Raw genomic sequence first — 22723 nt, forward strand, 5'->3', positions numbered from 1 at the left:
CAGGGAGAGACAAGACCAGAGACTGAGTGGTCCTCGGCTGAGGGTGGACAGATGCAGGGCTGTGAGACTGAGTGGTTTGATGGGAGGATCGGCTTTCACCTCCTGTCTGGGAGTTCCTCTCGTTCCCACTGGACAGACCTGAGGGGCTCTTAAATTCAGTTTTTGACCATAGAGCAGAGAGATGTGTCTTTGTAAGTTGTCATCCTGCTTCAACAACAAGTTGGCTGGAAAATGAAATATAGGTGGTTTTAATGATGGTTGCGTTCAGTAGAAACATCTGCAGAAACAACAGCTCAGTTAGGATCTCTGGTGAGAAATCTTACTTTCAAATGACTCAGGTTTCGGAAATAGGGAAAATCTTTGCTCCAGGATTAATACAAGACAGCCAAATAATCAGTGGGAAGCGTTTTAACTCGGAGAAGATGGTTTTAACTCTGCTGCAGTTTCCTGCAGCTTGGGTTCATCAAGAACACATTATTGCTCAGCACATGAAGGGAATTTGGGTGAAAAAACCCTTATAAGTGTTCGGTCTTCATCCCTCGAGCTGCTCACATTCCAGCCCACACAATGATTCCATTAGATTTCGATTCAGAAGGTTTTGTAAAGCTAATTACCACATGACTTGAACAGCCTGCACAGACACAATCTTTACATGTGCCTTTAACACCGTACTTTGCCCCTCTGTGCATGTGGCACATTTACATTGTTGTTCTCTGCGGTTTTCTGCTTTGAGCACACGTGGAGGTCTCCCTAATGTTCTTCAATCCATTGCATCATAGCAGCTGAGCAGCCCCAAAATGATTACATGTGCTGTCCAGGGAAAATGCATTACAGACCGCTGTGTAACTGTCCTGTCATACCACATGCACACACACACACTCATGTTGGTCTTTCTATAGTTGTGAGGACACTTTACTTTTTTTTTTTTTTTCCCCCAACCTTAACCATCTCAACTAAATGCTTAACCCTTACTCTTACCCAAACCTTAACCTAATTTTAACCTGGACCCGAAAACCAACCAGTTCTTTACCCTCAAGCAGCCCTTTGAAGTGGTGAATGTCCTCTCAACGATGGTTTTGAGTTCAAATTTGTCCGCACAACCATAGAAAGATATGAGCACACACACACACACACACACACACACACACACACACACACACACACACACATATATACAATTACTCAGATGACCAATTGGAGAGTGAGAATCAGGCCCAGATGTGAAAGAAACCAAATGAAAGATGCAGCTCCACCCTGGTCTCTCCTGAGAACTGGTGGGGATCGAATGTGTCTACATTTACAGATGGAACTCTGTGTTTTGAACATTTTTTGTAAAAGGCACATTTTGACATCATGGGGACTATTACTGATGAAGCAAGACACAACTGACAAGACTTGGGCACACTGGGGCTTTTAGCTAAAAGCTAACATCAACAAGCGACCATGCTAGCAATGGCAACGCTACCATGCTGATATTTAGTCTACCACATTCACCATCTTAGTTGGAGGTGTTAGCGATCAAACGCTTGCTAATGTACAAAGAGCAGCTCCGTCTGATTGGAATTAGTTTTGCAGGTGTTTGGTCATAAATCAAAGTATTTGAAGAAAATTATTACCAGATTATAGCGCTAGATAAAAAGTCATGGGATCACAAAAGTTATTGCAACTCATCTTCAGGGCTAGATATTTTAGTCTGGACCAAAGTGGGTGATGAATTGACAGTCAGACAGACCAACGCTGCCTTCACTTAAGCCCATAAAATCCAGGTGTTATAACATGAACTCAGCTTCTGATAGGTCTCCATTTTGTTTGTGTATGACACAAACTTTATGCAGATGTCCTTAGGAAAACATCTGAGGCTTGCAGGAAATTTGGCATGTCAGGAATTCATTATCCTATGACTCATTAAGAAATTCCTACACCCCAAAACAAATAAGCTATTCACTGCATCATGGGAGTAAGGTCACTGATCTGGAGTCAGCAGGGGAGCCTCAGACCTCGTGATGAGGAGGAACAAGACATGACATTGTTACCAGAAACTAACTGCCAGATCAAACAACCTCACTGGTCCATGAACCACCCCAGGTGCCTTGAAACTCAAATAAAAAAGGCAGTGGAGTGTGTTGCAAACCCATTGTGAGAGTTAGAGTGGTACCTTCTGGGCATTGTGGCTAACAGGTCAATCATATCCAGTGGATTTGCACCATCTAGCATGCTCTTATTCAGAGTCATGCTGTTCAGTGAAAAAGAGCAGCTCAGTCATTCACTTAATAAGAACAAGGGGAAAAAAAATACATTCAGAAGGGCTGGTCATGGTATATTTAAAAGAAGAAAGTTCTTTTGATGAATACATGAAAACATGTTGGCTGTATCACAGTAGCTTATGGAAAAGGTTAATGTTTCTTTGGCAGCTGTGTTTGTGCAGAGCAGTGAGGTCTGGTGCAGATGATATGCAGGCGATGAGAGACGGTGGTTTCCATGGAGCAGCGCTGCATGTGAGCGCTGCAGAGCCTACTCAATCCTCCTGAGAGACGACTGTGTGGAATATCTTTAAAAAAAATGATTACAGTCATATGTCAGCAAAAGACCCTGAATAAACCAGTGCGACTGGATTCTCACTTTAACACAGTCACATGTGTCTTTCCGTGTGTATGTACATGTGTCTTACACAGACTTGAAGATATTTCCAAAGTGTGGTTTTGGGTGTGTTACTTGCTTACACTGGCACATCTTGTCGCTCGCTCAGTCTGCTGGAGTGAAGTCACCCATTTGGCCCGTACACTTTTTGGATTTTAAGCCAAGTTTTTTTTTTTTTTTTTTTTTTCAAGCAATGAATAAAAAATCTTTAATCATTTTTGTTATTTCATCACTTTTCATTAACATCACATTATATACATACACACTTTATGTCATCATTATTGATATTATATGAACAGAATACACTTATCCATTTATAGCCAGACAACAGATCAGGTCAACTGCTGATGCTTTAGCCTGTGATTTATCCAGCTGTAAATCTGGAATTGATATCGTAAGAAAGCTCAGACAGGATCAAGAGATAATCTGGATGCTCCAGTGGTGGCAGTGACAGTGATAATAATTCATGCTGTGGTCTGTAATTACATATCTAAATGTATATCCATTCACACATTAATAACTCTTCCACTAACATCACAAATCATGCATCATGTTGAGTGTATTGAACAGGGAGCACTGGAGGTGAGGGAGGGGGAGGGGAAGAACAAAGGAATCAGAGGAGATGGTGGGAAAAACATGGTGCGTTAGAGGAGAATGGTGCCTGGCTTTAAAAGCCACAGATGATCGAATCTCATCGTCCTCTTGCATTTCACATATTCTGCTGAGACACAGCAAAGCATCTCTGAAAGAAGGAAAAATGAGGGAAGGAGGAGGGAGGATGGGAAGGAAGTCGGAGGCGAGGGAGAGGCAGCGGAAAGCAGGGGGAGGAGGGAGCGTTGTTGCGTCTGCCGCCGCTGTCATTCTGCTGCTGCGCGGTTCAGCGGCAGGAGGGTGTGCTGAAGGGAGGAGTGTGGAAAAAGCGGAGGAAAGGAGGACGGGAGGGAAGGAGAGAAAGGGAGCGCCTGGGCAGCACTGCAACAGCTGCAGCTGCAGCAGCCTGTCAGGAGGAAAGAGGGAAAGGAGACAGAGGGAAGAAAGAGAAGGCTGCAGGACTGCCTTAAAGGAAGCATTTTATGTGTGCTTTTTTTTTTTGCACAGGAAGAAGGGTTTGAGTAAGGAAGCCTTATTCTTCCCTGCTGATGCTTTTCTATATGGTCTCATGCAGGGGGCATGCTTGGAAATAGTGTGAAAGGCAGAGAAGGAGATTTGAAAATGGAAAGGACGGATAGCACAAAGGCATACGGCCAAGCAGATGGCAAAGGAGTTGGTATGGCAGCTAAGAGGGCAAAGTCTGGAGTGCCCCAGAGCACACAGCGGGGTGAACTGAAGGTTTACCGGGCGGGTAGCTCTGAGGGCAGGCTACCAGTGCCCTCCAATCTCCGCAAGCAGAGGTCTATGACAAACCTGGCTGTACTCACTGATGCTGAGAAGAAGTTACATCTTTATGAGCCAAAGTGGTGTGATGACATGGCCAAGCCTGGAGCAGGGCAGACCAAGATGGGCAAGCCAAAGACAGCAGGAGGTGGCACCAGTGCCGGAGGGGGTGCCCCTCTCTCTCGAAACCTATCCAAATCTGAGCATTCGCTGTTCCAGGGCAAACCCAAGCCCTTCAGCCCTCTGGCTGCTCCCTCTTCCCTGAACAAGCAGAGCCGCATACCTCGTGGTCCTTACGCCGAGGTGAAGCCCCTGAGCAAAGCACCTGAGGATGGAAAGTCAGATGATGAGATCCTCTCCAGCAAGGCAAAGGCCAACGCTAAGAAACAGGGAGCTGGAGCTGGAGGGGAGTCTGGTTCCAAGGGCCAGGTGGAGGAAGGGGGAGACAAACCCTTCCTGAAGGTGGACCCAGAGCTGGTGGTGACAGTGCTGGGTGACCTGGAGCAGCTGCTCTTCAGTCAGATGTTAGGTAAGTACAGCACAGCAGTCTTGATACCTCTACTACCCCAGGGCCCCCTACAGTACATGCGGCTGCCATGTGCTACAAAGCAAATGCCCCGCTTGTACTATTTCTGAGTGCGTCTTAAAGTCGGCATCACGCCCCCTTTGATACAGCCACTACACAGCACCTGCTTGCTGCTGCAGACCCACATTTCCCTGGAACGGATTTTATGCAGCTCTCGGACTGACGGGGGGGAAAAACAACAGGAAGACATCCTCATTGTGCTTGCAAAGCATGCTCTTCCTCTTATTATTTCATTGAATCCTGCCCCAGCTTGGCATTTTCATTGAAAGCTCTGGTTAGTTGAATAGCAAAGCTATAATGGTGGTCTATTGTTCTTACTCCTCCAGCATGTCACTCAGGTGTCAGAGGCTTGGTGGCATTGATTATGTTAAATGTGCTTGCTTCCTACCATAACACTGCCGTCTGATTGCATGAAAAAAAGCCTGAGGGGTTGGTGGATTATTACCAGCAGACTGATCCTCCTTTCTAAAGCTCTCGTTTGCTGCAACATGTGCCGATGCGCTCGAGGGTCTGTCCATTGCTCCACGCATGCTTCTAAAAACCAGGAATTGGAAAAACGGCGTGCCATATTGAATTCATTTCAGGCACACAGACACATATTTAGCCTCCTCCCAGCTCCATTCATCTGTGGAGATCTGACAGATGGTTTACACCCTGTGTACTACAACGGTGCAAACGGCAAAGAAAATGGCTTTATCTCAGGAGGTGTAGGTCAGGTTTATCAATAGGAAAGGCTGGATAATCAGGGTATAGATCACAATGATATGACTGTGGTGACTGCATCATTTTTGTTTTGTTTTCTTTGTATATCAAAACATCCATCTGTGTTTAATGTGCAGGTGCAGTATGTATCTAATTATGTTCTGTATTTTGTCTTTGGCAGCTTTTAAATTTAGTATTACCCAGATGATGCGTTAAGCTTCAAACCCAGTTTTCTTCTCTGCTTTTCCTGCAAAGGTTATTTTACATCTTAGATCTTAGTTATCTTTCAGGCCATTTGAATAACAACTCAATTAGATGTTTAATCTTTTTCATACACGAAACTGCAAAGGGGCTAAATTATAAACATCAGGGTCCTGGTTTCTAATTATGCTTTTGACAGATGGTCAGTCACTGACACTACCAACAAGCATTTCATGTACCATTCAATAATTTGTTATTCAGTTGCTTTACTGTCATCAGGAGTGCATGCTTCCTGTTGCATCTTGATGAACACATCCGATTTAATCCGTTATCCATGCCTCATTAGCCCATATGGACGTCTATCACTCATGTTAGTCACACTTAAAACCAAGTAGCTGTAAACAATACAGGATACCATAGACAGCAGCACGGCATCTTTGGGTATTCTTTCCGTGACTGAGTGTGGAACCACAACCAAAATTTCTAAGAGCCCTGCAGATCTCTGCACCACACCCATGTCTGTTTTATTAACCTAATTGCATAAAATTTGCAGCAGAATGCCTCGGGCTGATACATCTTTTCTGCTCAATTTGTTGCTTTGACTTTCATGATGTCACCAAATCAACTGAAAGTCATTATTTCTCAAAAAGGGAGTTTATCATCTTAATGAATAATTTATCATCATTTAAGATGATAATCCCATGCGGGCCTTTGACACCAGTCAAGTGCTTTGTGCCCATGAAAGAAAAAACAGCCAGCATGAAAACATGATGATAGAAAGCTGGGAAACAATCATAGCAATGATTATTGACCTGCATTAATCAGTGAGAAATGGGGAAAAATATCTTTATAGTAATATTCATGCTATGTATTCAGAACTGCATTATGTAAACACTCTCTTCTTCATATTAGACTAGGCCATTTTCCACTGTACATGTCCAGTGGACATGCTTGTTACTGTAAATAGGTCTTTTTATTCAAAGTCTGCTGTATATTTAAGGCCTGTTTAATGCTTAATGCTGTGCTCTGCTTCTGCAGTATATCTCATTATGAGCTCACTGAAAGGATGCTTTTATTTCTGAACATAGAGGGTCTCATTGTTTACCAATATGACGAGAATGGTCAGCTTTGTTAATAGGCTCATGTATTAAACTCACCATGTAAGTTTGTTGCTGTCATACAACATTGGATACCACTTCCTCATCACAAGACTAGGCTGTGGATTCACATCTTCTTCCTCTTCACTTAAAGCAGTGGAGTTTGTACTGTGAATGAAAATAGACATAAATGCCAAATCAGTTGCTTGTTTTTTTTTGGGGTAATGATGAATGTACTCTGACAAAAATATTTGAGGTCATTAGGACGATAGGTTCCTATCCACAGCGAAAGCAGAAGATTAGTAGAGACAGCAATACTCCTTTTCTACACAAAGAGGAAATGAGCAAACCTCAGTTCATTGTAATTGTATGTGATCTGTCATGCAAGATGTCCACAACTGTAGCAATGGCCTACGGCTATGTACAGTCATAGTGGAAAAGGTATATGGGGGACAATGCAGGCATGCAAAGGTCACAGAATGTTGGGTGACATTTTTTAAGTCTAAAATATCATTGTGAAGTAAATTCTGATTTATGTATTTGAATACCACTGGCAAAATGGCAGGCAGCTGGACAGTTTTGAATTGTTAATTTCTCTCTCTCTGCCTCTTACACATTTTTTTATGTAAGAAAGAGGCAGTGGGCGCAAGACTGAATGGGAGTGTGTATCTTTGCTGACAACTCACATATCTTTATCTGAAGGCGGTGATGGTTTTCTGATCACAAAGTATTTGATGCTGCCACTTTTAACAAAACTATAGCCAAACCTACAACATGACTGACATGACCCATTTCTTCTCTGAACATTAAGAGCTGAAAATTTCAAATAAACAGTGAGTGATAACTATTCACAGTGAGGACTGTATGAGAAGTGGGTTTTAAAAAAAAGTGCTCTCCCTTCTTCTGACCACTGAGTGTTTCTTTTTACTGGAGCACTGTATCACCTGCCATTGTGAGAAAATCTGAAAAACTCTTAGTCCACTTGAGCTACAAGAAAAGCATCCACTCTGTCACATTCTGTCAAGTCTTTCAGATTTCTTGGGAAGTCTGACTCAGTGAAATAAGCTTTAAAATGAACTGTTAACATTAATTATTGGACTTTCCCTGGTCACCTTGCTTGTTTATGGAAATCATTCTAATGTCTCGATTTAATTGGTACAACATCAAGGACCTTTAATGTAGATTCAGTTGGGTTTTCTAGGGTTAATTAATGAGGGCTTCTGACAATATTGTAGAATTAATTTTCCCATGCAGTCTGCCTCTGCACTGCATGTGTCAGTATAGAGCACTTCCTGTGGTGTTGCATCATTCATAGGACTTTCCCGATTCAGATCTGCTTCAGTATTCTGTCCGAGTTTTCCTTCTCTGTATTGTAGGCATCACTGCAATGCAGGGTGCCAGAGGACTGTCATTCACTGCACAGGAACAAAGTGCATACTGAATAGTGTATACACGCAACACAGATGTGATTCCCCTGTGTGCTCTGTGTCCAAGATTCCTGGTTGACTACATTCCCAGGAGTTCATCAAAAAATAAATTAGCAGGATCATGGAATAAGAATGTGCTTGTAAGTGTTCGCCAAATATCCAGTCTTAGAATACAAATGATGGTTGTAGAAACTACAGCATCATTAAACTTTTTTTCATGGTTATGTTGATTCCGCTCACCACATTTGTTTAAGGTTAGGGAAAGGTCGTAGTTCTGGTTTAAGACGAGAAAAAGTCCATGATGACTTGAGGCATAAGACAGAGTGTGTACTTATTTAACATTTAACAGAAATCGTGATCTTTAGCTTGTCTGTGAACATAACAGAACATGACTGTTTATCAATTCTCACATATTTATTGTGAATTATTTATGTATTTAGGACATTTTGAAAGCAAAGTGAGGTAAATGTTTTTATTCCTTTGAGCACAGAAGAGTGCAGTGCTTTAGAAGTTGCTGACTCACATTATGGAAGCACAGCCAAATCTTGTTAGCCATGTCCACAATCACTCCCTATTTACTACATAGTGCACTATATTCACTGTGCCATTTTATTTGAGTTTGTGTAGTATCTGCTTTCTGATAATAATCCCACAGTGCAATACTTTACATTTTATAGATGCAAAAATTAACAGTTGCATGACAATTACAGTACATTTGTCAGTCACGACGCAATATGATGATAATTTACTAGCGATCTTTAATCTTTCTCCTGGCTACAGTGTAAAATATTGAGTGTCTGTTATATAGGGACTAGTGAATGAGGGAATGAGTGAGTGATTAAATTGGTGGATTTTTTTAAATAGCTCTTAGCTTTCTTTGCTCCTGGTCCAACTGTATCAATCAAGTTGCATTATAGAATATTTTATACTCATAAAAAGCTAATTATGCCTGAGGCCAGACAATTTTCCATCAAGAAAATTATTCAAGATGAGCTCAAAATCTAATTCCGTTCAGCTCACTCAGACTCATAAATCATAATTTACAGTGCTTGTCAATATTGCACAAGGTACAATATACACCTATACTGTGTTATACTAAGGTGCATAAGTTTCCAGAAGACACAATAGGTTTTTCTCTGAACCCATCAATTTAATGTCTTGGGGGTTTATACTAATGAAACCAATGAATGTGTCAAAACTACCTGTGTCCTGGTTTTGGACCCTATTTCTCCAGTGCTTGTTTGCAGAAGGAGGACAAGCATTTGTTTTGAATGTGTAAATTGTGTGTGAATGTTGTGTGCTATGTTTAAAATTCTCACCCTCTAGACACCCGGCTGAATTAGTTCAACATCCACTTATGATAGCATCACATAATTTGACATATGGTCCTTTGACACCTTCGCTCATTCTTCAGCCTTTCCATTTAATACACTGAATATTTCTATCCCCAGGGGGCTTTTCCTCCTCACACTGCAGTGGAAAACCCCCTCTCCCCCCATCGTGTATTTTGAAACAGGGAGGTTTCTCTTACTTGCTACGCCTAACACAACAACACTCCCTAATTGTTCTGTGATATTGATTTAAAATGGTCAGGACCCACTGACTGGACACTTTACATTTCACGCAGCTTGGTCCACATAAGCTGAGCTGTGATGTAATTGTTCTGGCTGCAATTTAGCTTATTGTTAGCTTTACCGCTTCAGCTGAATGACTCTGATATAATGCTCCACAGATCAGAAAACACAAGCTCTGTATAGGAAAAAAATACTCAGTACCTTGAAAGAGATCCTGGTGTGGCACAGATGTCAGAATACACCCCCCTGGTGGGTGATCTAAGTTACAGGCAACCTCTCAGCAATACAGGATGTATCATGTGAGTGAAGGGGGGGGTGGTAGAGCTGGAATTACCATGGTGAAGCAGCCCACAGAGTGAAACTTGTCTGCCTAATGATGTGAACATACTTTGGCTGTGTGTTTACTAGAAAGACACCTGTCACATCAGTCCAGACACAAAAAATGCGAGCAAGAACTCATGCATGTGGAGCCAATAAATTTGTGTGCGTGTACATGCACACAAGGTCTCTTAAAACACACTAACACACACAACGGTAAAACAACTGCTTGTATCTAAGTTTTATTTTAACACTGGATTCTTTATAAACTCTGACCAACAGACCCTGAGTCTCAGAGGAAGCGGACTGTGCAGAATGTCCTTGACCTCCGCCAGAATTTGGAGGATACCATGTCAAGTCTTCGGGGCTCCCAGCTTAGCCATAGGTAAGTGCACTGTATCTGCATTTTTGCACTCTATCTGCATCGTAACGGCTACACTACTGGCTTATATCACATAGAAACTGAAGACAGTGCAAGTTCTATTAATAAAATCACAGGATAAAACCATAAGACTGATTCTGTCTATGGTTTAAACTGAAAGGAAACACACTCTTATGTGAACTAGCTTGTTGGATCGATACATAACACAATCATGTGTAAACAGTTGTGCTGCGGCCGCTTGGAGAGTTGCCACCTGGTGAACATCTGGCTTCCATCCTTCTTAAATAGCCCGTCTCTTTGTCTTGGTCATGACTTCATTCTAGGCATCTCTCTGTTTCGCTCTCACAGGCAAAAGGCCCAGGCATTAATTTGTCTCAACAACCACAACATTACAAGACACTGGTGCAGAACTGGTCTTCATTTGGACATTAAACTTGGGATATAATGTCCTGTATAACAAAAACCCATACATAAGGAATGATTTGTTTACATCTATTTAAACTTTCATTAATGGATATTTATATATTAACACCAAATCAGTCGTCTCTGTAATCTGAAATAGTCACTCATAGTGCCAAGACCATGGAAGTTATACCCCATTTCTGAAGCTCTGTTAAGCTTTTCAGAGCTTCAGAAATGTTGTCACTCACCGTTTTGGTTATACACCCTCACATTTGCAACGTGGTTGAGTCTAAGCTGCTCTCATTCACATCTGCCTGTCATCAGCTAATACCAGACAAAGTTATAACTAGCTGGTGAAAAAACATCAGCAGATATTGCCAGATATTTTTCTCAAACATAGCCAAATTGCCAATAAAATACTAAACTAACCCTTGTCAGGGACCCACAAGCACAACCTCAAGTTAAGTGCTTATGTTTCTGTCTAATGATTGTAAAGTTAGTCAGTTGTTTGTCAAAATTGCTAATCATAAAACCATTAAGCTAGTGGTATGGTGGTGGTTGGTTATTTGTCTTCTGTTTTAATGTAATTGCTGTTTCTACAGTGGGGTCCAGATGCTGAAAAATTATCATGCCAAAGATGTGTTAATTTAATTTGTTAAATTTAGAAAGAGTCACAATTATATAGGTGACAAAAGATAAGTTTTCTCTTGCTGCTATCAAATGGACTTCAAGCCATTTTATTTCAAGTGACACATTAAATAACTTAATAACTTGTCAATATCAGTGAATGACCAAACAAAAACTCTTCAAATGTATGAATATTATCAGTTACAATATCTGCTCGTAATCCCTCAGTCGACTCTATCCTTTGGCCTGACTGTGAAACTGTGCAGTCATACATACTTGACATTGGTCATGTTAGTGGATGGTTCAGACTTCTGGTCAGTCTACTATACTCTACTATAATTGTAAGTAGTATAGTAGTTATCCTAACAGATATTATTTGATCAGTTTTGTAAATGAGTCAGATCTCTTCTAAACAAGATACTATATTACTCATTGACAAAATGGAAAAATTCTCACTCAGACACTTTCTGTCACAGTACTCTTGGGGCACCACTTGGCCTCCATATTGATGAATTATCCATCAACAATGGGTAAAAATACTCTCATGGTCGTAGCCTTTGAAATATTTATTTGGGTGAGTTGGTTCATCTACTTATGTAATCGGCAGACACAGAAGACGCTCCCAGCAATTTGGAGGACATTTCTAACCCTGACCCAGTTACGGGAGTGAACAGGAAAACTGTGATGTACACTGTAACGAGTAATGGTAAGAGGTGTATTGCTATTTATAGAAATGTTTCTTGGGTGTGGCCATGCAAAGCAAAGCTCCTTGGTAGGAGAATGATGATGTCTGCTGGTGAGTGTGAAGATACTGCTCAGAGAGACGGCTGCCATCTTAAGACAGAGACATCACCTCATCCATCTCTTTGTCTTTGGGTTCTGAGATGCCATATTTGTAGCTGTAGTTGCTGTATATAAAGGTAACACACACTGACCCTTCCCCCATGTGTCTCTCCAGCTGTCTGGAAAGCAGTAATGTGGGCTATGACAGTGATGAGACCAACGCTCGCAGCATATCTAGCCTGTCCAACCGCTCTTCGCCTCTCTCCTGGCGCCACGGCCAGTCCAGCCCCCGTCTTCAGGCAGGTGACGCCCCGTCCGCCACAGGTGGAGGATACCAGGGGAGTAAGACTGGCTCCCAGTATACAGCCCATACGATGCCAGCTCGCTGCTCCAGCCGCCTCAGCAGCACATCTCGCATTGAGCTCATCGAAGGGTTGGATGTGGATGACACCGACCTCAAGTCCGGTTACCTGAGTGACAGTGACCTTCTAGGAAAGAGTCTGCCAGATGACGATGACGACAACCTGGCTAACGGGTAAGGGTATCTGAAGATAAGCATGGGTTTGAACCTCTTGTTACCATGACAACATGAACCAATTAGTGACTGCAGAAGACTGAATGCAGGTATGTCCTTTGGACCTCTGCCTTGTGACTTTGAAAAGGTCAGCTAGGAGTTGTTGTCAAATTGCATTTTACCCACAGGAGTCAATACACTGCTCGGCCTCTTGCTGTATTTGCTGGACATTGTTCCAGACCACATTTAACTCTATAATCGGGCTGCACACATCATGCGTATTTTATCGTTCAACTGCCGTGCCAAAAACTTTTATGTAGGAAACTTTTCATGCCGACATGGTGGATTTCTGCTTTGCGTTATCTGAGTTTTTGCACTTGGCAGACCTATCAAAGAGCTTTCATCAGCAGTCTCTGCAGACACACTTTCTTTCTTGCTCTTCGAGGATTTCTCAAAGTGCTCATGACATTGTCAGAGGCTGTTTTTGCTGACTCTGAGAGAACACTTTCAGAAGTTTTTGGACTGAGGGGAGAACCTAGCAGGTGTTGTTGGTTACACAATAAATGCTCCGTCACTTCTGACTGCTGTAAATTGTACAGAGTCTGAGTTTTGTGAAGACTTTGTCAACAGGTTTAGAAGCAACAAATAGTTTACTGGTAGATCACAGTGGCAGTGCTTTCCTTTTTAACAGGAATGCCACATTTTACTACTAACTACTCTCTTTTGCTTTTTCTTTCTGCTCTTTGCCTTCACACTTGCTACCTTCCTTTTACATCCTTTTGTGTGTCTTTATCTAATTCGCTTTCTCAAGTCGACAACTGACAGTGTGAGAGAGAGAGACAGACAGAGACAGAGACAGAATCCAGGACAGCTCTCTAGTGTGGTTTAGCAGCTTTATTGCTGTTGCACATGCAGAGGGATTTAAGCTCTGCCTCTGGAGCGATCAGTGGGCCCTGCAAGCCAGGTCACGTTCTTACTACAGAGTGTATTAAGGAGAAAAAAGAGATGACACATTTTGGATGAGCAGAAATTGGAGCAAAGAAGAAAAAAGTGTTAAATAGAAGTGGGTCAGTTTAAGTGAAGGGCTGTAACATTTGGATCTGAGGTGAATCAGTGTGGCATGATAAGATTGATACTAACAGTTAGTTGTTTTTTCTCTTTATTTAAAAAAAACAAAAAAGAGACATTCTATTAAATGAAAATGGATGACTAGCTCCCCGTGTAAAGCTTTAGCATTTTGGGAGGAGAGAAGTGAAAAAGATCAGACAGTCGAACCCTGATAAGGTTAGGATTAAACAGGGATTATGTCATATGGGTCCATTCCTCACAGTAACGTCCATGAATCTGAAATCCACTTAAAACTGACATGTATTTTGTCCTGTCCCTTGCGGCATCAGCTCTACTGCGGTGATTCAAATTTATGTGAGAGGTGAATTTGGAGTCATGTCCCTGCTTTATACCAAAGGCACCAAAGATGCTAATCATTTTACGTAACTGCTTTTTTTTTTTTTTTTTTTAGAAATGCCTCCTCATGCTCAGTGTTTGGCCACCAATGTCAGCAATCCCCAGACATGCTTTCAAGGTGACTGTGAGACACCCTGATGGGTACAGCTGATCCCTACAGTGAATTATTACCATTTACACCAAGAGGATTATGAGTGTGATTGGATGCATACTTTCTATGTGTTATCACAAGAGTAATAATAGACTACTGTGGCTGCCAAAATGCACCACGAAATGGAAATACTGCTTTCTTGAGTAGGTTGCCTGCTTGTCCTTGGAAGAAACAACAGATTTCTATGCTTTGCTGTTTAGTATTTGCAGTAGCTTCAGTGGGAGGTAGCCCTTATTCTCCTGCAGGAATACTAGAATACTCTGTATCAAGAGTTAATCCTGCCTCATAAATATACAAACAACCTTTGGTGTTGAGGACTAGCTGATCTGGGTTTTTTTTTTTTAAGCAGGCAACAGCACATGCTCTGATTTTCTTCCTAATAGTATCCTCTTGCAAATTCTGTGATACATTTGTATTTCTACTGTACACCCCCTATCACACACTCACAGTTCAGCTCATTGAGAACCATTAGCTACCACCTCTTGAAAATAGATCAGGCCCCTCCTGCGTAACCATGGAAACCAGCTGGAAATAGACTGTAAGGAGAGGTGCAATTTATGTTCCCTTTTACTAAAGCCTCAGTTTTACATTTTCATATATTTCATTGATTTGAATTAGCCCCAGTATGATTCAGTATATCTTAATAGTAGCATGGAGCTGTTTTTAATTTATAATGCCTGGTCAATGTATATCCAATATACTGCATAATCATTCAAACAACCTGGAAAGGACTGTGAAATAATAAGACAAAAGACATGTTGTTGATCAACCCCTCTTTATCTGAGACTGCGGAGCAAAATGGAACTGCAGCATATCACCGCATGTATAATGGATATTGATCAACCCACACCAGCACTGGCTTTCCAAGGCTAAATGTATACATGCTGACAGTAATCACTGCTACTGTGTGTCTGCCTCATCAATAATCTGTGACCACATATGTACCAGTCTCCTCATGAGCTCCAACTTTCCATCAGAGAGGAACAGTCACATGTCTACAACTCTGCACTGCTTAATGATAATCAAGTCCCAGTTGTCCCAGTTAAAGGAAAAATAATAATATATATTATTAATCATTAATGTAGCCTTCGTGTTTGTTCCTGTGGAACCATTCTTCTATTACCACTTTCTATCATTGCAAATGTCACCATATGCCATCCCACAATAAACCATAGAGTCCTACAATAAAGAGAACCTTACTTACAGCTTCATTAAAAGCTGACAGACACACAGCCTTGAAATACTGTATTATGGTCTTGTTATTACCATATGTTAGCAAACAGTGGCCCGTTTGTGCATCCAGCAGACGTAGTAACAATATTAATTGATGTTTGGTCACAAGGGGGGAGTCATACAACAACAAGCTACAAATATGCAACTACTATCATATCACCGGCTCAGAAAGTTATAGGCAAACAATAGGCTGCTTTCGTATCCAGCGGACACGAAGCACCAGTTGTATTCACCGTTAGTGTTCTAGCCACCAAACAAATATACACCTGTAAAATCTAATGCATTCCAATACACGACAGCACAGCTATAGATTTTACCTTTACAAAGATAATAATGTTGAGTTTTGATTGACACCGAGAGGTATTCATTTAACTATATGTTTATTACTGAGGTCATCGTTTGCAGTGGTGTTGAAGTGGACTGCAATATATTGAGAGGTGTTTCGAATATCAGTAGGCTCTGTGTTTGAAATATTGTCTGGCACTAAATAACACAAGAGGTTTTGCTATTTTCACAAAATTTTATGAGACTTGAGCACCACCACTCAGTGAGTGAGTGTGTTTCATGTTTCAGAGTAATGTTGAGATGGCTTCTTATTTAGCCTTGACCACGTCAAGAATCATAACTGTTCCCTGCGGTTAGATTCTTCACACCATATTGGCAAAGTTTAACCATCACTCATATGATATCATCCTACTGCAAGCCATATTTAAAATGCTGGTTTATGAGTAGAGCAGTAATCACTTTATATTATTGGTGTTTGGTTGATTTTTTCCGTATCTGGCATATAAATTATGGCTACTATTCAGCATTCAGTCTCATTGCAGTGGTGTTCAGTCAGTTATGTCTGATGTTTCACAGGCACTCAGCTGCAGTATATGTAAGCAATTTGGTTCAGGTTGTTTGTGTTTAATACAGATGTTCATTGGAAAAATTACTTGTTTTTTCCATGCTGTCATTGAGTGGATGGGATGGATGCAAGCCTAATGTTTGTAACAGAACATGAGAATTTCACAGGAGGCCCATCTTCCTGAACATGAATATTGACAGATTTATGTGTAATCTTGGCAGATTAACAGTTTGAAACCCTCAAATTGGAAGATCTCAATTAAAAAAAAAGCCAAATATCTTTCTTTCAGCGTTTGGTTTGGCTTCAAACTCTCTGGCTGACTGAGGAGGGAATCAACGAAAGGCACTATGCTGCAATAAAGAGCAACTGATTTGTGCAATGCTTCATAGAAAGCTGAAGGCTTGCCTTACAATGAGGCTAGCCTTTGTCCCACAAAATGTTTTTTTCTTTTCTTTCATCAGTCTCGCTTAAAGCCATAAACACTTGAATACTTAGTTTAATACTCCACCTGAATACCAGAATCATCATGTCATCATGTGCTTTCGATAAATCTAAATTGGTTTGACTAATATTTTTTAAGTTCACTTGTAATTTAAACTGCTAAATTTATAAACTTGTTCTGTTGACCAGCTAATGAGACAATTAGCAGAAAGAAGCTAAAATGCTTTATAGAGCTGTGGGGAAGGTCAGAATCAGGCCATAATTCTCTGTCACTACATGCACCTCCTTTCACATTACACATAATGGTCCATTCTTAATAAAATAATATTGATTGAATCAGCTTTGAGCTTTTCAGTTATGAAAAATGGAGACGGACATTATTACTGCTAAGTGTAATAATAATATAACATGTTTCTTTGCAAAAGAGCTGTAGAACAGGATTTGAAGGATTAGGATTAGAACAGAGTATATATAGAATATACTATAGATATGATATAGAACATATATTTTATATTATATATATATTATATTTATATTTTATATATATTTTATTTATACTACACAGATCTGTTTTGGACAGATCTGTGTAGTATCACAGATGAATTAGATTTTATTGTTCATGTGTTACTCATCTGGCAAATTAGTTAGATCTCATAATGGCACCATATGCTGTTCATAGCCTCATGACACAGAACAAAGCGGAGTTTCATCATAGCTGATGCATACAGATTAGATTTTGTGGAAAAAGACATGGTGCAGGTAAATCAAAGTGACTTGTTCATTGTCCTGTACTATTGTCCTGCATTCCACAAGGTAACAGAGGGTTTGAGGCGAGTATGTGGCCATCTGGGGACCTGGACTGTACCAGCTTGTGTTTCTGTAAAGCAGCGTACAGGCAGCAATGCAGAGCAGAGAAAGGAGACTGGTTCAGCAGCATCACACCTCTGATCATGCGGCAACATGGCTCGAGATGTGCTGCCATGGCAACCGTCTTCCACTGACCCAGTGATGGGCTGCCTTGTGTGTCAGTGTGATAGCTTCTGAACGGATGTATGTGTGGAGGATGTGTGTGTGTGTTTATGTGATGTGTATGATTTACTGTTGGTTTGTGTGAGATGGAGAGAAGAAAGAGAGAGAGAAAAATACGGACAGAGCAAATGAGAGCAAGACAAAGATGGATAGACGGAGAGAGAGAGAGTCTGGTGTGAAGACGGTATGCTAACCACTTAATTAGATTGTTTTGTAATTGACATTGTGGGAGCGAGCTGTCTCCTTATAAAGCTGCTGTTTTTATTTCCGTCTTGGTAGTTCCTGGATTAACAGTATCACAGATTGTGGAAAATATAGATATCTATCTATATTTATATGTATATCTATATAGATTTATATAGATAGATATATATATATATAGCCCCCTCACAAGCCATGAATGGATTTCCTTGCTCTCTTTTCCCACATTACTGTATATTGTAGATAAGGCCTTGGCTTACTTTGCTCCTCTGGCAATGTCATTTCCATGGTAACCGGAATAAAGCTTAGCCCATGCTGGTGAGTGGTTCTGTTAAAGGCTTGGCATGTACAGTATGAAAGTAAGTGTAATTTTCTAAATATTGGAATACTTTACAGCCTCACTCATGGAAACAACGTGTATCGGCAAACAAATTCTGTAATGCACAAAGGGTTTGCTGCAGTCATCTGATCCTGGATCTGTGCCCACGGCAGTCTGCATTCAATTTCCCTTTCCTGCCTGGGTTAGACCTTTCTATAGTCGCTGAGTGCTTCCCTGACTATTGAAGCCTCACACATTTTCTGACCCACTTAAACCCATCTGCACAAAAATTGGGCTTCGGCCTCTCTGGTCTTCTGCAAGCGCTGCTGGGATTACTGTTTAGTGAGACCACCACTTGGGGTCAGTCCTTTATGGGCTACGGCTCAGTGAGAAGGGATGTGGTTTACTTGCCTCTGAACACTACACACACCCACAGAAGGGGACACACAAATCATTTTGAAATGTTTCTTTCAAGCTGAGTTAATTTGTTATTTGCATATGTTTCAAAGTGGTTAAAGGTCGAGCAACAATAAAAAGCTTCTCCACTCAAGCTAGTTATGAGTTATTGTTACCAAGACACAAAGTGCGCACAGACCCACACAGTCAGCAGCCCAAACACATCTGGGGTCAATATGGAGCTCTCATTACCCAACAAGGGTCAGTAAAATACTGGATCTAGAGGGTCCTTACCACTACCCACCCCCTCTACAACAAACCCGATTCCACCTTCGCTAGCATTCTCAGCCACGTGAATAATGGACCATTACAGCAGCACCCCTGGGTGTATGAATCATCCCTGTATCATGCCTGCGTGTGGTCGTCTGGGTGTGCAGTTTAGATTCCACTAGTGTATAATACTCAGCCCCAGGTGGAAGATATGATATATCAACTGTTTTTCACAATATTATGTTTAAAAATGTAAATCATATGGTACCTGTTAATTCAATATTCCCCATTCATCACTGTGTTTGTTGTAGCTGGTACAGAAATGTTGGATTATCGGCTTAAAGTATGGCTCATGAGCTCTGTTTTTTTTTTTTTTTTTTTTTTTTACATTAGCTCATAACATATTACTTTATGTTAAATTTGGCTCTGCTTCAAGTCTGTGTTGATACTGAAGCTGCATTACTCAGGCAGCAAGCAGTTCAGGTTCAGTATTTAAGAGCCATATCAATCAAGCTGATCTGAATTTGTCTTAATGGAGCTGAAATAAAAACAGAGCACAGGACAGCATCATGATACAAAACAACATCATAATACAGGAACAGCACTACATTCCAGACTATACAGTTGGTCTCAGGACGAAGTGTGCATCAGCTGTATTATGGGCTACATCTGTGGGGGGGAAGTTTCCTGTCTGAGGTCGATGGAGACTGTACATTCATTTTCCAGTCCAGTAATCGGACGACAAATCCATTTTCTGGGGCTTTGCAGAGATGGGGCCGTCAGCTTAGGTCCCAGACACAGTCACTGATGCATCTCAGACCCATTTACTACACTGATTTTAACACTGCTCTGTGATGACGGCAGTCCAGTCCTATTTGCCTAGCTATGGTCAAGCTCAGCACAGCTAAATTAGGCACCGGGAAGATCAGGGATGTGTTGACGCAACGCTCGACTGGATTTTTCATCTGTAGTCCTTTTGAATGAATGCTACTTTAACAGTCATAAATCACTGAACACACTGTTTCCCTGTGATTCTGGCTCTCTGAAATAATTTCCCACACTGTACCACTGAATCGAATTAAGTGAGCAGAGGAATGTCTGCTCTCTCTGAGCACCCAAGGGTTGAAAGTCCAGTGAAGTCCTATTTTATTTTATTTTGACTAAATGCCAAGTGGTGCCTCCCTTAATACAGTTACAGAGCTTGTAAACTGAACTGTGGCCATAGGAGGCCCAGCTTTAACTCAGTGTGCCTCCTGCTGGAAATCTATTGTCATGACACCACATTTGAACAGCAGCAGAGTTCATATTCAGATTTATTATTAAAATTTAATCTCCTTTTAGATTTACAGAGATTTTGCATTTTATTCATTTTACCTGCTCAGAAGGTATGTTTTATCATTGATCATGGAAGATTTCCATCTAAAAACTATTGTGGCTATAAGATGCACTATTTGGCCGAAGGTATGCAGACTTGTTCCTCACCGTAGAAAAATTACTCTTATCATGGCAGCTTGTTAATGTTTCAGCTGTAATGTAATTTGCTACAGAGTAGCTGCCAGTTTGCACTAAATATTTAAAATATACTAAAAAAGACCTTTAGAGAACCTCAGATTTCATGTCTCTGTGTTATTCCCTTCCCTGCATTTTTAAATGACTTCGGAGGCTCATTGCAGCACAGCTTACTGCACCAGAGGGACACAGCAGCACTGATAGATCAAAAGTAAAGGTCAGATCATGAAAATGGTTTCCTGTCAGGTAGCCTCAGAAAAACAAGTAAAGGTCCTCATGGTGCTATAACCTCTCACAGGTGGGCTGAATCTCTGTTTTAACAGTGTGTAAATACCCAAGCTCTGTGGTGGCAACATTACTGAATGACCTAAGCAAACATACAAAGGATGTTTCTGACACAGGCCATTTGGTTATCACTGTAGGACAGATGTTACCATACAGTGCAAACATGACTTCAAGCCCTCTTAGTTGACAGTGTGTTTAGCAGCTCTGGGGCCTGGCTGAGATAAACAGGAGGCATGAGCAACACAGTTCTTTTTTTGTACTGTAAACAATTTATTTCAGTCATCATTCCAGGCAAAGAAATGAGCATCCATGTTTACGTTTTGGTATTAGGAAGTACAGTTCTGAAGTAAGCAAACAACAAAATGTTTTGTTGTTTGTGAACAAAACAAAAGGACCAATGGGCAGAGAGCTGAAGCTCCTTTTCAGATCAGAGCGACGATTTCAGAAAAATAGAGGCAGACAAAACAAGCTTGTATCAAACTAGCATCTCACTCTGCTAAATAGATTTTGAAGAATGTATGTCTGGGACACATACTGACAGCAAAACAGTTGTTTAATTTGAACAAAAAGTAAAACCACAGTCATCTAAAATTCCATTTAAGCTGACTCTGTATTTATATTACAAAATGTGGCTTGATGTGGAAAAACAGACAGAGCCTCAAAACTCTAATACATCATTGGGGTCAATAAGTTCTTTTTATTCAAAATATTAACTGTTGAAAACACCAAAGTACTAAAACGCATGTTATTTTCAGCTTCATTACTTTTTCTGCTTTGAATAAGATCTCCCGTACGATTCATAAGTTCATGTTGTGTCGCTGTCACTATGTTTTGAATCAAGATAATTCCAGCTAGACTCAACAGATTTTGACAGAAGATGTGGACTGGGTGTGGGACCTCTTTGGCCCACAGAGGCTTTACCTCCTGGAGTGGTTAGTTTACAGAGCGGGGATCTGGTGAGATCATCACCATGAGACTGTTCCACTGCTAATGAGAAGGGGAGGGAGGTTTTCCAGGGCCACTCATGCCTCACTGGAGGTCCTTGTGTCATCTGTGGGTTTGTGGTTGCGCTTGCAGTGATTCAGCCATCACCTTAAGCTGAGTTTTTCCAGCATGGCCCCAGAAGGTAATGGATGAAGATGGAACACATTTTATTTTTAGGGACATCAATCATGGTAATCATCTCTTAAATGAAAAAGGAAGTCTGATGCTATAAAGGTCTATTTATATGTGCATTTAAAGTTCTTCATCTTGTTATACATAAGTTTGAAACCCTGACAATGACACAAAAAAAAGTGCTCGCTTTTAAGACTCACATGAGAAATGGCTAAGACTAATTTAAACCAGTAAGATTTATTTCACAGCATTTGTTCAGTTTGAGATGGACCTAACACTATTAACTGTGGATTCAGTGTATTGTATATTCAGTGAATACCAGTGACTCTCACCACTAATCATGCAGCAATTTTTGAACACTTGGAAACACAGACTGCAAAGCAAACTGCTAGTAAGATGGTTTCCTTCTTAGCAGACATGGAGCAACATGAGCATCCTATTGGAATACTGCCCATCTTGCCAACACCGACCCCCTACCCGTGGCATGTAATGTAGTTAAGCTAATAGGCATTGAAGCTACACTAAACAGTATACTGTACAGTCGCAATTGAAGTAGCCCAAACTAATATTGACTTTTAGTCTGTGATGTTGAAAAATGTTGGATCCTATAATTCAGTTATTCAACTCAACATAGCACCTTTCATTAAAAAGTTTTTCACCTGTAACATTCAGTGTACTATGAATATTTTTACATACAGGGTCTTAGAAGAGGGGGTTCTACAGATACCCTTACAGCCTAGGTGTTCAAAACAACTGTTTTTTCCAAACATGGCCGGTTAATTATCTTTCAAGGGTTCTAATGGTTACCTCTATGATTGTGACCTGTACTAATCCC

At 40.9% G+C, this 22723-nt stretch overlaps 1 protein-coding gene across 2 annotated transcripts in view; it reads left to right on the top strand.

Moving 5' to 3' along the window:
* The first annotated feature begins 3744 nt into the window (after positions 1-3744).
* The window catches only part of nav1b (neuron navigator 1b), a 43675-nt gene continuing 24696 nt past the window's right edge, over positions 3745-22723 (top strand). For both annotated transcript variants that reach the window (XM_041034077.1, XM_041034078.1), the window contains exons 1-3: positions 3745-4540; positions 10199-10301; positions 12286-12645. In XM_041034077.1, the coding sequence (XP_040890011.1) occupies positions 3808-4540; positions 10199-10301; positions 12286-12645 (1196 nt within the window). In that variant the 5' untranslated portion in view covers positions 3745-3807. The remainder of the gene's footprint in view (positions 4541-10198; positions 10302-12285; positions 12646-22723) is intronic.

The sequence above is a fragment of the Toxotes jaculatrix genome, chromosome 3 (assembly GCF_017976425.1).
Source record: "Toxotes jaculatrix isolate fToxJac2 chromosome 3, fToxJac2.pri, whole genome shotgun sequence".
NCBI classification, from domain to species: Eukaryota; Metazoa; Chordata; class Actinopteri; family Toxotidae; genus Toxotes; species Toxotes jaculatrix.